General features: G+C 36.9%; 2 protein-coding genes across 2 annotated transcripts; both read right to left on the reverse strand.

Moving 5' to 3' along the window:
* Nucleotides 1-945: 945 nt before the first annotated feature.
* Nucleotides 946-4,838, reverse strand: LOC113773252 (adenylosuccinate synthetase 2, chloroplastic). The gene is made up of 4 exons (XM_027317857.1): nt 4,403-4,838; nt 2,464-3,156; nt 2,061-2,372; nt 946-1,560 (listed from the first exon to the last, which is right to left on the reverse strand). Exons 1-4 carry the CDS (start codon nt 4,751-4,753, stop codon nt 1,390-1,392), a joined length of 1,527 nt encoding a protein of 508 aa, XP_027173658.1. The 5' UTR covers nt 4,754-4,838; the 3' UTR covers nt 946-1,389.
* Nucleotides 4,839-6,661: 1,823 nt separating this feature from the next.
* On the reverse strand, nt 6,662-14,874 carry LOC113773098. Its single transcript, XM_027317633.1, has 15 exons — nt 14,747-14,874; nt 13,608-14,195; nt 13,229-13,322; nt 12,564-12,750; nt 12,219-12,474; nt 11,555-11,770; nt 11,380-11,466; nt 11,160-11,294; nt 10,161-10,274; nt 9,772-10,019; nt 9,576-9,656; nt 9,173-9,404; nt 8,832-8,930; nt 8,548-8,733; nt 6,662-7,152 (listed from the first exon to the last, which is right to left on the reverse strand). Exons 2-15 carry the CDS (start codon nt 14,055-14,057, stop codon nt 7,057-7,059), a joined length of 2,481 nt encoding a protein of 826 aa, XP_027173434.1. The 5' UTR covers nt 14,058-14,195; nt 14,747-14,874; the 3' UTR covers nt 6,662-7,056.
* Between the last annotated feature and the right edge of the window lie 288 nt (nt 14,875-15,162).

Raw genomic sequence — 15,162 nt, forward strand, 5'->3', positions numbered from 1 at the left:
GGGATGATGAATTTCTCATCTTGAGCTTGTAGCTTAAATGACTATATATGGTCTTCATTAACGGGACAAAAATAGCACATATAAATTAGCTTGCTCAAATTTTTTTTTATCCTCTTCCTCCACTAGGGTAGCCAACCAGATATCATGAGCTGTATGGATTGCAATCTGCTTCAGGAGTTGCCTCTATTTCATCTGCATGTCTATGATCTTTCTCCACTGTTTTATTGCAGCTTTGCTCATGACTATCTTGACTGCTACAGCTGCTGCAACTCCACACCTTCTTTCCTTCAATGCCCATTCTTCTATTGTTCGAGTCTGCTCATCTGAAACAGTTACTCCCACCCCCAATGTAACTGTTTCCCATTTGCCTCTGGATTTCAATCCTGGGACTTTATCTTTCCTTCACTACTCACTGAGTTACTGCATCAGGTTTGTGATTGATCACGCTAGATTTCCACAATTCAATAATCTACTAATTAAAAAGAAAATTACAAATGAGCTCCTTTCTTAAAAGAAAAAAGAAAAAGATAAAAAAACCCTCCCATTTATAAGCCTAATAAAATTTTCAATAATCATCAACAAATTATTTTTTTCCTTTACGAATTTTTTTTCATATGCACCCGCGTAGCATGCGCCATTTCCATTGGTTAATTTTACTCCTCTTTAATATGCCAACCAAAACAAATTCCAATGAAGCTTGTTATATTTTTAAAAAGGCAGCATATTCTTTTATTCCAATCCAGTTTACTAAAAACAAGTTACGTGCAATGCATCTCTCACAAAAGCATATTTCAGAAGAGCAAATGTGAACAAAAATTTCAGCCAATTGCATTCACAGCTAATGCAGAGTCTCACGAGCCAGGCAGGAGCGGCTCCAAGAAAAGTTGGTTTTCAAAAGAAACATGTTGTGACAGAGAAAGAAAAAGGCACTGCACTAGGACTAAGTTGCTTATGTCAACTGAAGATTGGTTATTTATTGCTAAAAGTAGTTCTGCAAAACCAGGATACTAAGTTAACAGGACAACAACCGAAAACAAGCATTCGAATCTAATATATGCAGGTTGCTCTGCAACTGAATCATTCAAATACTGGAGCTCCCTAGAACCTTGTTGCCAGCATCAGCTGCAGCCACCCCAAACAACTCGAATTTGCTTTCTAATGTGTCTTTGCCTTCGACAATACATCAACCTACAGAATTTCCTTAAAGGCTCAACATGAATGAGAATTCACTACATGGAAATTCAGAGCAGCCTTCGTAAATGACGAATACATACATAATGTCACCAAATTGATAACCTTAGCCATTCAAAAAATAGGGGCACTATTCCTGCCACGGCTGTGGCAAAGTGATAATCTCATCAAGGAGACCCTAAGCAGAGCTTCAAAACCTCATTTGTATATAAGGGCATCACGTCCTGGCCCGACACCAATGTAATGAATGGGTACACCCACAAGTTCTTCTATCCTTTCAACATACTGATGTGCAGCCTTGGGTAGATCCGAGTAGTTTCTGATAGAAGATATATCACACTGCCACCCTGGCAAAACTTCATATTCCACCTATATGTCCATAGCATAAATCAAACTAAGGTTGAAGATGGAAAAAAAAAAAAAGCAATCAACATCCAGATGCTAATAGCTGAAAGACAACCAACTAGGAGGTGGAGCTATAGAATGTCAGAAATTAAGTAACCCCATTTGTCCAACAGAGTCAAGATCATCCAACACTCAACCAGAAGAGAAATTTATCCAAGCTGCAGACAATTCTTTTTAGGCATAGCTAAAAACAGTAGTATATGTTTTTCTTCTATGCAACTCTCGTGCTAAAGTGTAGCTCCACTAATGCTGAGGAATTATATCTTTTAAGTCATTTTCTTAAACTACCAAACGCACATAGAATACCCCATCCTCCTGCATTGGAAGGCATATTCATCCAGCTAACCATGTACAAAACTCTCTAACATTTATCCGGTACCACAATAACCCTCTAAATGAATTGACCTGAAGGACCTAGGTACCGAGAAATCATGTCAACTATTTAGGAAAAAGAGAGAGCTTACTTTGACTTGCTCCAAAACTCGAAGATCTGCAGGGAATGATTTGATTGGAGCACCATCAATTTGTCCATATGAAACACCTAACTGAATTTCAGGTAGATCTGATAAAACATCAAGTTTGGTGAGGTTCAGAGAAGAAAAGCCATTGATTTGGCAGCAGTATCTGAGAGCAACTATGTCAAGCCAGCCACAACGACGAGGGCGACCGGTTGTTGTGCCAAATTCTTGTCCAGCAAACCTAAGAAGGTCGCCACCTTTCCCCAAAATTTCTGTTGGAAAGGGTCCTGAACCAACTCTAGTAGTGTAGGCTTTAACCTATATTTGAAATGTTGGATAAAATAACAAATATGGTATGCTTAAGAAACATTATCTTATTGAAGAAAAGAGAAACTAAAATTTCACTTACCACTCCAATAAGATCACCAACTGCTCTAGGAGCAATTCCAAGACCAGTACAGATACCTCCAGCTGAAGGACTGGAAGAAGTTACAAATGGATATGTTCCAAAGTCAACATCTAACATGGTTGCCTGACCACCTTCCACTAAAATTTTCTTCTTTTGAGAGAGAGCTTCATTCATGACATGCACAGTATCAGCGACAAAGGGTTCCAACCTCTCAGCAAATCTCTTGTACCGTTCAACTTCTTCCCTGAGCATGTCAGGGCCATAGTTAAAACCTTGGAACCTTGAAGCTGCATCTGATAATAAAAGATCAAGCTTCTGTGGAAAAGTATCCATATGCCTCAAGTCACTTACTCTTATACCATTCCGGATAACTTTGCTTGAATAGCAAGGTCCAATGCCTCTCCGGGTGGTTCCAATAAAGGATTTGGCAAGCTCAGCTTCTCTAAGTTCATCAACAACTTGATGAAAATCAAATAACAAGTGAGCACGATCAGATACCAAGATCCTTCCTTTACAAGAGACTCCATTAGATTCAAGACTGTCTATTTCTTTAAAGAATCCTGGCAGGTGCACCACAACGCCATTGCCAATAACACAGAGGGGTTCCTCATTAAGAATTCCTGAAGGAATAAGGTGAAGGGCAAATTTTTTGCCTTCTGAGTTATATATAGTGTGTCCAGCATTAGCTCCACCCTGACATTAAATTATGTAGTCATTTATCATTCATTAATTGATCAAGATCAAGAAAAGCTCCACAATGTAAACACTCATGCAAGGAGAAAGGCCTCCAATTCAAGTATTATGAGCAAGTACATCTCTATAGTACATCTCTATACATCTACACCCCATGAGAAACAAATGTAATTACTACACATCTGGGGAAGCTATATTAGATGCCAATTTTTGTGGGAAAGAATGCACTTTTTTATTTCTTCAGTAGAATAATTTATGCTATACATCTTCTATGACAAAAAGAACACTGTAAAACAACCAATAACAAAAAAAAAGATGTCAGCAGCATATCATAAAAGGATTCATCATCTAGCCTTCTAAAAAGTTCAGCAACAAAATTTTGATGCCATAAGCACACACAAGAACTAAGAATTCTTATTTACTTGAAAGGTTAAACAAACATTTTGGGATAAAAAAATGAAGAATGTGCTTCCTGTCTTGCACACTTCAGGCATCTTGATACAATTTATCTTCAAATTATCTTTTACTATCTTTGTGAAGGCCAAAAAAGATGTCCAATCTGCAGAAGAGGCTAAAGATACACTGACATCCAGTAGAAGAGTTTTTATTGGCCATTTGTGCCAAAGAGGAAAAAGCGAGTATCAATAACCAAGATCACACACCAAGAATGAAATTTTCAAACACAGAAAATGTTAGAAAGCATATTACTTTACAACCAACATATCGCTTTCAAGCTTTATCATGACAGGAATAAAAGCTAACGCAACAATCAAGCTGAACTTGTAAACTCTTCCACAACTGGAAACTTAATATAAGGGTCTAAATGAGGCTAATCCAACATTAGACCAGTTAAGCATGGTCTAATTTCGTTTAGGAAGCTATAATAGAGTTGGAGCTTGGCTTGATTATTCTGCAAGCAGCACCAACAAACTAACCAAACTAGCTGCAGTAGCTAAGTAAGTGAATTTCAAGTTCGAGACTTCAACAAAATCTTGTCAGGGCTGTGAAATTAACAAAGAACCAATTTCCAGCCAGTTACTAAACTGGAACCAAACTCGAGTAGATTATCAAGTAGCTTCATCCATGTTTCAAATATAATTCAATCAAAGAAATCAGGATCAAGCTCCAAACTTTAACCCTCATTCGAATAATTAAAAGGGTAACCAAAATTAAAAGCTTCTTGCAATTTCAGCAACATTACCCAAAAAAAAAAGGATTGTAAGGTAAAGAAACGATTGTAAGTTACCTGACATCGAGCAACGACGTCGAAATGCTCAGCTAAAATATCAACGAGCTTTCCTTTCCCTTCATCGCCCCATTGGCAACCCAGCACCCCCGAAACTTGACTCAGGGACTCAATTCGACTCAGCCCACGGGCGCCCAACTCACCCACCTTCTGCGGCTGCTTATCCACCACAGCATCCACCGGCTTGGCTGCAGAGGAGCAAGCGGGGCTGAACTTTACCACTTTCCTCAGACCCGTCCCGCCAAAGGGAATTCGGTAAGATTGGGGTCCATTGAATGGGACTGCTACAGCTGCTCTGGTGGAAATGGAATTAGTATCGAGTCTTAAAGAGGAGGACGATGAGAGGTTCATGGCGTCGGCGGCAGAGGTAGCGGCGGCGATGGCGCTGAAAATGAGAGTAAGGGGGTAAAGGTTTTGGAAAATCGAGAGAGAGAGAGAGAGACCGCTTATGTAGCCACCAGCCGGCCACCACTAAGCTATTCAAAGGGCCCACCGAGATTTCTTAAAAAATTACACACTCGTTCAGTCCCTATCGATCTCCTTAAACTCATTTGGATCTCATTAGATTAGAATACTATAAATAAAAATAATAATTGACAAAAAAAAGACTACTTATATGATTTTCGTACTAATAAATTTCGTTGTATATCCCAAATTAATTTTGGACAAGTTAGTAGTAAGAAAAAAATAATGAGAAAATGAAAATCTCGTTCTTAAAAATTGCATTCTCCCTTGTAAAAGAGTTTAGGAAATAGTTTAACAAATGCAAATAATTCATGATCTCAAAATATTTGAATTGTAATTTTTTTTCAAAAATTTTTTATATTTTTTATACACATATTTTTTAATTACTTTTTTATTTCACCTATATTAAATCAATCACTACACTGTATTTTTTTTTTACAAAAACTTCAAAAAATAATAATTTAAACGGATTTTAGTCTTTCTCTTCTAAAGAACTCTTGGAAAGAATTTGGCCAGTATTCTCACAAATATTCACACGAGGGCATCAATGCTTTCCTTTTGATATCTGGCTCTTATTTCTTCTTTATTCTTCTTGTTGTTTTGTCCTAATATGACTCTTATAAGTTACAATTAGCTATTAAACCAAAAGAGAAAAGGAGTAATTATCATCATTGATGTTATTCTGACAATAAAAACTTTGCTCAAAAGGACCTGCCCAAAAAAAAAAAAAAAAAAAAAGAGAAGACATTGCTCTAAAGTCTAATCTGCTTTATAATTTCATTTTTCTATTCATATCAGAAGCTAATTACTCCAAGCATCAGATTTAATAGGAAGACATTATGCTCTAGTCACACCATGTGTTTTGCAGTTTAACTTTGCATATTATCAATGACATTAATTTGAACTAAGCTTTTCTCGAGGACTTTTTTTTTTTATAAAAAAACTGTGTATTTTTTATTACTTTAATTAGTTATACTAAATTTACTAATACATTTATACTAAATTCCTAATTGCACTTAATACGATAACTTTTTTTTTCAAAAAAATAAAGGCACAAGCACAATAATGAATTAATGATTGTATTTGTGCTAAAAGTGAAAACTTGACTACTTAAATTGTATTTATTTCATCATGTTAGATTGTATTCAAATAACTTTTGTTTGATTATTTTTATGAGTTTCAATTGTGAAATTATAATAAATAATAATTTGACGATGTGTTAATATTTTAGTACTTGATTATTTGTTAAAATTTAACTATAATAAATTTTTATTAACTCCATGGGTGCCCCACGGGGGGAGCGGGGGACGGGGGACCCCGCGCCGTTACCATCCTTAGCTCTAAAGTCTAATCTGCTTTATAATTTCATTTTTCTTTTCATATCAGAAGTTAACCAATCCAAGCATCAGATTTAATAGGAAGACGTTATGCTGTAGTCATTTTTCTCCAGGACTTTTTTTTTTTAATAAAAAACTGTGTATTTTTCATTACTTCAATCATTGGAACATATCCCTGCAAACCACAGATTGTAGAAAAGCCATTGATTTGGCATAGTCCCATTCAACAGTTTCAGATATCTAACATGCAAAGCGATTAAGACAATGTGCTACTCTATCAGCTTCTTTTCCATGATTTGTGCTAAACTGACAATTGAATTAGAACTGTTCATATCTTTGAACATTTTTTTCCCCACTTAAATGTGCAAGATGTTTAGAACCTGCAGCAAACAAATTAAACTTAGAGAATAATAAAAGATCACATCATTGACATCAATGGAATAGACTTTGCATTTCAAAGAAATAATATGCTTGTTTCTATAAGCTGTAAGGACTGTATAACCTATAGTAAACAAAGATGGATTGCTGTTTTATTTTCATCATTTTGATCTATATTTGTACAAAAAGTAGAATAGCTACCTCCATGTATACAAATGAGGAGAACAAACATTAAGATAAAGGGAAAAAAAGAAAAAAGAAAAAAGATATTTCTAGTTCTGGAAGATTAACTAAACAGGAAAATTGTGTGCTTGTGAAAATTGTTGCTCAAAATTCAAGTTCATGGGATGGAACTCTTCTTCAAGTGCTGTACAGTGGTTGCGACATCACCAGGGTATCATTCTCCAAGCCATGCCAAGAACCATTTAGCTGCTATATCCTATGATAGATTGTACAGTTAATACAACTGCCCTTCTATGATCTTATCAGGCATTCTCTAGGTAATCCATACTCTTTCCCATGGTTCAGCTCTCGTCTCCAAACATCATTGTGTAACTTGTAGTGCAACACCTTATCAAGTAAAGACCGGTTCAATGTCAACAAACAAGTGTTTTGGGACCATGAAGAGCAAGGGGAATACAGGACATAATATAGCAATGAGAAACAAGAATAAAAAATCTCAAATCAGTATGGTAAATTACTGTGTGGTTACCCTTATATAACTGACACTATGGAAGGACTGTACATGATGATTTGCAAGCCCATTTCAAGATTCAAGAAGCACAATTGTTGTTAACAAAGTTCTGACCAGTTAAGTGCATTTTCAGAACTCCCGGCATCTTTCCTTCGTTATTTGAACCTTTACTGTTCAACTATGATGAATGTTGTCTATACCCAAACTTCAGAACAAATCTCGTTCTCATGGCCCTTCTTAAGATGAGAACTCAGTCCCCCACCCCCCAAAAAAAAAAAACAACAAACTAATCTATCTAGGAGTCATAAGAGGGATTTATTCGGATCAAGTCCAGCCAACATCAAATCCTCAACATGCCAATGTAGACAATGCTATATCAAATCTGTGGTGCACATAAGTCAGATGTTCTACTGTAGTAAGAAGGATAGTGCAGGTTATTTCCTAACTTGTTAAAATGGATTTCACAGAAATCAATTCTGTTTCTTTGTCTTTTCAAACCCCTTGTCCCTTCTGTTCTCTCTTCTCCTTCTCCTTCTCCTACTCCTCTTCCTCTCTCCACTCTCTCTTTCTCCTCATCAAAATTTACCTTGCTAGCTGCTGTACATTAGAGGTGCAAACACTACAGAACACAAGAAACTCTTGTATCTGGTCTGCACACAACTTCACATGGTTATACTAAGATTTCCCAGAATAAAGATCTTAGGAGTAATAATTATTCAAACAATTGGAAACAGAAATCAAGTTAGTTTTGGCTACAAAAGAAAAGATGATTTTACTAAGTTGTCTTGACCTTGTATCTGCTAATCATTTAACACTGGAATTTAATCGAAATTAAGACTGGATCTGGGAAGTTAAATCAACTAAGGAATACCTACACTGCATGCATGTGTGTGTGCATCCCAGTTTAAGGAGTTGAAGAATTTGTTTATTGCCTGAACAAGTTTGGGATAGGAATCCAAGTTCTCATGTTTTCAAAATTTTTCAAATCTTTAAACTTTAAATTGGGAGGAGTGGAGACGAGGAGAAGGGAATTGAGGAGAAGGAGAAGGAGACAAGGACAGAAGGAGTCAATAAGAGGAGAAGGGGAGCGAAGAGGAGAAGAGAGGATGGGACACGAAGTTTGAGATGAAAAAGAAAGAAGTCGACTTTAGTAAAACCAACTTCCCTTATTTGGAAAGAGTAATGGAAGCATTACTCTTTTTTTTTTGGATAAAAAAAGAGTACCATTTTGATTAAAAAAAGGATAGAGAAATAGGCTTCAAGTAATATACCTGTATGAGCGTGGAAAACACATCATCTTCAAGCAATTTGGAGAACTCAATAGCCCAGTCCTCTACAAGCCCAAGAATATTTTTTTGTCTCTCAGCTTCCAGAAGAACAGAATCACGATACAAGAATCTCTGCCATATCTTCCTTACATTTTCCAATTTGAATTTTATTTCTGTCTCATTGAAACTCTAAAGAAAGTCAAAGCACCAATGAGTGAAATTCAGTGACCTTCTAGATGGAATATAATGATTAATTCGCTTCTTAGCATCAACAAAAAAACTGTTACCCTGAGAATGCTAATCAACTTCGGAATTTCATCTTCTTGTATCCGAACAGCAAAGCTTTCATAGTTTAGGACATTCTCATATGGCAGGTAAATCCCATCCTGAAAATATGGAAACAGAAGAATATTACTTTATTTGTTAATAGCCGGTCTATATTGCAGTATTGTTTCAAAGAAGGAAGTAGAAGAATAGTAACTCCAGGTGCTCATAACTTCTGAATCCTACAGTTTGGCACAACTTTGTAAATTAATATGTATAACAGTTTGGAATTTGATATGTACATGCTGGCTCAGTTCCTTAACCTCCAATATAGCAGAGAAACAAGAATTGCGTAAGACACAACCTGAATGACCACGGGGATGCAGCCCTGAAAGATACTATCTTCGATACGGCCACTCCACCCATCCCCAGGCATAACCCCACAAAAAATAGAACTTGCCAATTCCTTGTGATAATGATCAGTACGTAGAGGGGTCACCACCACATCTGCTGTGTGCTGATTCCCAAGTTTCCCTTTCTTGTTAGGGCTTGATCCAAACTCTGCAGCTACTTTCTGCCTAATGCCCATACTATACCTGAAATTCAGAGTTTATATGGTATTAGAATTTTAAGAAACAGTAATACATAAACTGAGTTCAAATGACAGCCTCATATACTAATGTGCCGGCACATCACATACAGGCTTCTTTAAAAACCATTTCAGATAATTTTCAACTGTCCAACCTAGAACTTTCAGGCTGACTTACGTATCTTCTGGTCTTCCATGTTCATAAGCAGGCCCTAGGTTTCCATTAAAGTAGAAAAGGGTCTTCCGCTTCTCATGAGGCCTGCATTTGATATGTCAGCTTGCACTACGTCAAAATTCATTGCATCAGAGCACTAGAGCTGTAAATTAAAACCAGCCTAAATACTAATGTCATGTAGATTGAAAGATGTGTTTACCACGACCAAAGTTTTGATTTCAGTGAATTTCCATCGGGGTGTTTCCAAGCAGGAAGTACAAGATCTTTATCTGGATCAAAGCATGGATGGTTTCCTCTTCTTTCAGGAGAAATGGTGTCCCAGTTGTCACCCCAATATGCGGTTGTTGAATGATTATGCTTTGAATTTGTATTCCCCCAGTGGACCAGCATCATGCTGTTCCATATTTCCTTTGGGGCATAGCAAGCACCTTCATCCCACATAAAGGACTGGCTTGAGACATGAGCATGGCATTATTAGCATAAACACTATAGAATGTTATTCCAAAATAAGGGAGCAGGAAGACAAATAAAGCTCTGCCAATGGACCTATAAACTGACAATTTTCGGAAAGAGTTAATGATACAGTACCCATATATGATCTCTTCCAGATGAGCGGTTCCAGTAAGGATACTGTGCAATAATGTGATCAGAAGCCTTCTTATAGAACTCCAGAGTAAGAGAACTCCTCAAGCCAGAATGGTCCTGGAATTGATATATTATCAGTACACCATCAAATCATGTTTCTAAAAGATTCATAGACATAAATAATCCACAGATATAATAAGACTCCATATACACACAACATAGAAATGAAGAAATATTTGTTGCCTCTATCATTTTCCTACATAGTTTCCCATGGACCTAGACCAATAAACTGCATCAGGAAACAAAAAGTAACAACAAATCTAAGGTCAAGCAATCCAGACTTTGATTGCAAAATACCTATAGCATGGCTTGGTCAACTAAAAATATGTCACAAACAGTTATAAGCGGAAAAGGGAGGAGGAAAGACGTTTAAAAGATCGCTGCCCGCAGTCATAAGGTGTTTATCAAACAGATTTTCTAGTTCGAGTTATGTCCACAGCTGGATTGCTAAATCATTCTCCACTTACAACCCACTTAGCAATATTTTCATGTACACATGCTAGCATAAAGATGGCACAGGCATAAAGAGAATGAAGCAGAGAAAGTATAGATTACTTTGATCTATTCAATTTGACTAAAAAAATTTACCCATGTAGCTTAGGTTTCCTAGTTAGGAATGACCAAGGGTTGACCCAGAAGCCGAATATGTTAATTTGTAAACACTAGCATCCAAAAGCCAAACAAAGATGGCATAAAACATCTGAAATCCCTAGCTGAGACAGGATGCTTCAAATTCCAAAGAGGAACCAAAAATAACAACACAAATGTGATTGTGAAAGTCAATAAATATATTCTCAGGATTTTAATTTTATCCCTCAGACAACCTCAACAACAGAGCATAATAATATAGGAAGCAATGGAGTAAGTTGCGAAAGGAAAAGAGACACATATGCTGCATTAAGTGGTATACTGTATAGAAAGGAGATTGTCACTGCACAATACCTGCATACTTATATGGGGAGCATCATCGGCACGAGTTATTATACAAGAATCAAGAACTGGAACAAAAAAGTAATCCGCTTCTTCACCATTCAATGTTCGGTGAGGACTGGCCAACAAACTCTCATAGAGTGCCATCTATAGTAAGAGTAAGGGACAGAATAATGTCAATATTGCCATATAACATCTTTCTTTAGATGCTTTGATACACTTTCAGGAATACCTGTGCACCATAAAGATGATCGGTCCATATTGTCGCATTCCTATGATCATAGATTCTATTTATACACTCGAGCTTGAAATGCCGACCCTGAAATTTACAATACAATAAACAGAAGCCTAAATATTTCCATCTGGAGTAGGAAAGATTACAAGGGTTAAGATATAAGCAACCTGACCTCCAATAGAAGACTGTTAAATTCTGGCGGCAAATCGTAAACATATATGAGAGGCCTTTTCTTTGCCACTACAGCAGTTAGATTGTCTATTTTTCCAGTTTGTTTGTCACTATCTGGAATTTTGATCTGAGCTGGTCGAAGCCACTTGGGCCATTCTGCAACAGAGGATAAAACAGAAGGAATACTGCAATCTGTCCCGTACCAGCCTTTGTCACACTGCAGAAGTCACAATGAAGGGATCAAAAGAGACAGGTAAGGTCAAAATCCATGAGTATATCAGAGCCTGTGTCATTTGTGCAGCTAGACTGATATAAGTTTTGCAAAAGGAAACCAACAGTGAAAGCACACAAGTGGATTTCCATACATCAGTTGTGTGAGGATCTCATGCAGGATATACACTTTGGTTTCAATTTTTTAGTAGAATGTCATCTTTATACTGGGTTTTCCTGCATAAGAAACTGAGGAACACACTATGAGCTTATTGTAGTGTAGTGTATGTCAATGGCTACTGCTTGATAATATTCAGAACTATATAGACGAATTTCATGGCAGTACTGTACAGGTTCTTGTGCAGATCAAACTATAATTAGAATTGAAATTATTAAAATAGATATTAAATAAGTATGAAAGTTCCACATCCCTTGTAAATGATCATTAGTTTTACCTGACAAAATCCACCACGGCAGTACCCATGACCAGCACATTGGTTAATACAAACACTTTGTACAGACACCTCACAGAATCGACCCCAGAGGCCATCATACTTGCAATCACATTCTTCTTTGAAATGCACTTTACCATCATAAGCTTCCTTTGGATCCACGTTACACCATCCTCGTCTACTTCCATTAGTTGTGAAAATGTCAACATCAGCTTTTGTCCAATCAGCAAGAGACGGACCTCCAGGTTCAGAAGGCGGGCTGAACTAATTCATAAGAGTCTTGAATCAGGAAAAAATTACGAGACGACTCAAAAATATTGTTACATCAAAGGATTTACTTATGCTTACTTAATCACAAACCCACATCCCTCTGCAACAGGACGATTTGGGTATTTTGTGCCTTCTCCACAAAAGCACATTGCTCTTGTTGTGTCACAATGAGCTGAGCAAATCGACACAACCCATCGCCCATATGGGTCCTCTTTTGATCCAGAGTAATTACAATTTAGTTGCAGTCTTTCAGAGCATCCTTCCCCTGTCAGCCATAGAGATCACATGACAATATTGTTGGATGAGTGCTGAAACAGCATGAGCATTCAAATTTTCAGCAAACAGGAAATAATATGCTACCATGAATTGTTCTCTATCCAAATAACTCGAAATGAATTAGAAGCAGGGGAAACACCACTAGAAGATTCTGATTATATTTATAATATTTACAGGAAACTCATGTTATGAACTACTAGAAAAATTTAAACCCAAACAGGAAAGAAAGGTTTTATTTACTAAATTAACCAGAAAAGAAAATGTTCACAAGACAAATAAAAAAGAAAAGAAATCCTATAATGTAAACGAGCCAAATAATATCCTTTTACAGTCATAGAGTACAAAACAAACAGAATACAGCGAGGAAGATTTATTTGACATCTAAACACAATTAATGTGTCAAGTTCCCCATACAAGCACAGCCAAAACAAACTTCAACATTATCTGTTGTTTTAATCAAGACTCACCACCAAACCCATGGAAGCAGCTACACTGACCCAATTGCCTATTGCAGATGCCTTGCCCGCTGCAATCATTTTTGCAGCTCTTGCCACCAATTTCCTGATGCCGCAATATTGTGTTATATTAACAGAGGTAGCATGAATTGGACTCAAACTCTAATAGCAACACAAGTTTTTAAAGGTGCAAAGTTAAAAACACCCAATGCAGCAACTGTACAGATGCATAATGCAAACTCCAATCCGTTGATATCAGAACTAAACATAGCGAAAACTTGAAAATAATCAAAAGTAAACAATCATATGCATGTCTAAGTTAAATGGTTGATTTATTTTCCAGAGACGGGGCCAGTTGAAGAAATCCTTGACGACTACAAATAAGTAGTACCTGGACAATTTTGACAGCAGCAGTCTTTGAGTCGCAACCAGATAACCACCTCCCTATTTCTGCTTTCCACGGAGCACCACGATAGACAACAGCGTTTCGTGAATCAGCAGGATATTGGATGTTTAAATCAACCATTGACTGTTGCTTTTGATTCTCATCGTCTTTGCCTCGTTCAACAGGCCCACTTAATTGCTTGCTACCATCAGTTGAGCCATTCACCGGCATATTACCACCATCTGATATATTATTAGGGACAACAGTTTTGCCTTCTTGTCTAGATCCAATTACTTGAATAGATGAGTTCTCAATCATGTCAACCTGGCTAGCCCCAAAATTGTCTAGAGGACTCTCTGGAGAAAGAAAAAAATGAACCACTGTCACTAAGGCCACTACTGTAGCAATAACTCCTATCAGGGACCATGAGCTCCATTTTTGGAAGGTGAACATCATCCCTGAAAATCCTCTCCACCTTATGTATGCCAAAAGTCAAATCTTTGACTTTCACCAACCAATCTTCTACTTCATCCTCAGGCTTGTGGGACAGTTTTACCAGTTACCAACTTCAATTAGCCTCCGACAATTATTTTCCTATGAAATTCCAGGAAATGTCAAAAAAATCATGAAATCACAACATACCCTGAGATACATGGTAAACAATCAAAACAGCCAAATTTCAGCAGATTAATTCATCATGCAAAATAATAGGCACAATTTTGCATCATCACAACGTCTTTTTCATGAACAGAATGTTTTAATTTTGTCAAATGAGATGATCAATTGAGGTCAAGCCAACTCAAACAGATGGAAACACAGCAAAAGTTGCCAGCTTTGGCAAACAGATTCCAACTCAGAGTGGCTATTCTGTCCATCACAAACAAAATGTGAATTCAAGAAAAATGCTGACTCTTCTGAACTAAGACAGCAGACCGGAGTCTGAAATGCCTTCTGCAGATCTCAATTAACCTCAATATTAATATAGAATCAAGAACCCTTACCAGAAACCGTTCAATTCAATTGAAACACACACTGAAAATTTTCAGCTGAACTTGAAAATACAAAAAATGCAGAAAATCCCATAAGTCTTGTTGAATTTCACCGGCAAAAACACACACTATAGCAAAAATTAATAAAGGGATTACCAGTTGAATAGGGAGAAATTTGTTTGTTTATGATGCAGCCCAGATGAAAAATACTGCCAAATTTTGAATGCTGACTTCGCATATGCATATGTGGGTGGGTGGGTGAATACATACATGTACGATGAAACAACAAAAGGGCTTGGTATAAACGTCTGAAACGTCTTATGTTCTTGTGTCCTTCGGTAAATACAAGCAAGCCGCCAAGTATTTTGGCTGGAAGTGTTTGAACACAACTAATCAGTGAAGGTTGGAATCTGGAAAGGTAGCAGTTAAAATGACAGAAAATACCCCTATTTCTGGCATGTTTCCACGTGAATCTAAGGGCAATATGGGAATTTTATTTGCATATTTACAACAGCTTTTGGATATTTTTGGACATTTACTATTTGCATTTTCTCAATATAATAAATTATAGT

Source organism: Coffea eugenioides, chromosome 6 (genome assembly GCF_003713205.1).
Source record: "Coffea eugenioides isolate CCC68of chromosome 6, Ceug_1.0, whole genome shotgun sequence".
NCBI lineage: Eukaryota > Viridiplantae > Streptophyta > Magnoliopsida > Gentianales > Rubiaceae > Coffea > Coffea eugenioides.

Excerpts from the sequence above, each read along its gene's own strand:
- LOC113773252 (XM_027317857.1), bottom strand. The coding sequence starts at position 4,753 with ATGAACCTCTCATCGTCCTCCTCTTTAAGACTCGATACTAATTCCATT. Across the intron at positions 2,373-2,463 it reads TTGGTGATCTTATTGGAGTG|GTTAAAGCCTACACTACTAG; the intron begins GTAAGTGAAATT and ends TTTCAAATATAG. Across the intron at positions 1,561-2,060 it reads GAGTTTTGGAGCAAGTCAAA|GTGGAATATGAAGTTTTGCC; the intron begins GTAAGCTCTCTC and ends ATGGACATATAG.
- LOC113773098 (XM_027317633.1), bottom strand. The coding sequence starts at position 14,057 with ATGATGTTCACCTTCCAAAAATGGAGCTCATGGTCCCTGATAGGAGTT. Across the intron at positions 9,657-9,771 it reads AAATCAAAACTTTGGTCGTG|GCCTCATGAGAAGCGGAAGA; the intron begins GTAAACACATCT and ends TATCAAATGCAG. Across the intron at positions 9,405-9,575 it reads CATGGAAGACCAGAAGATAC|GTATAGTATGGGCATTAGGC; the intron begins GTAAGTCAGCCT and ends TCTGAATTTCAG.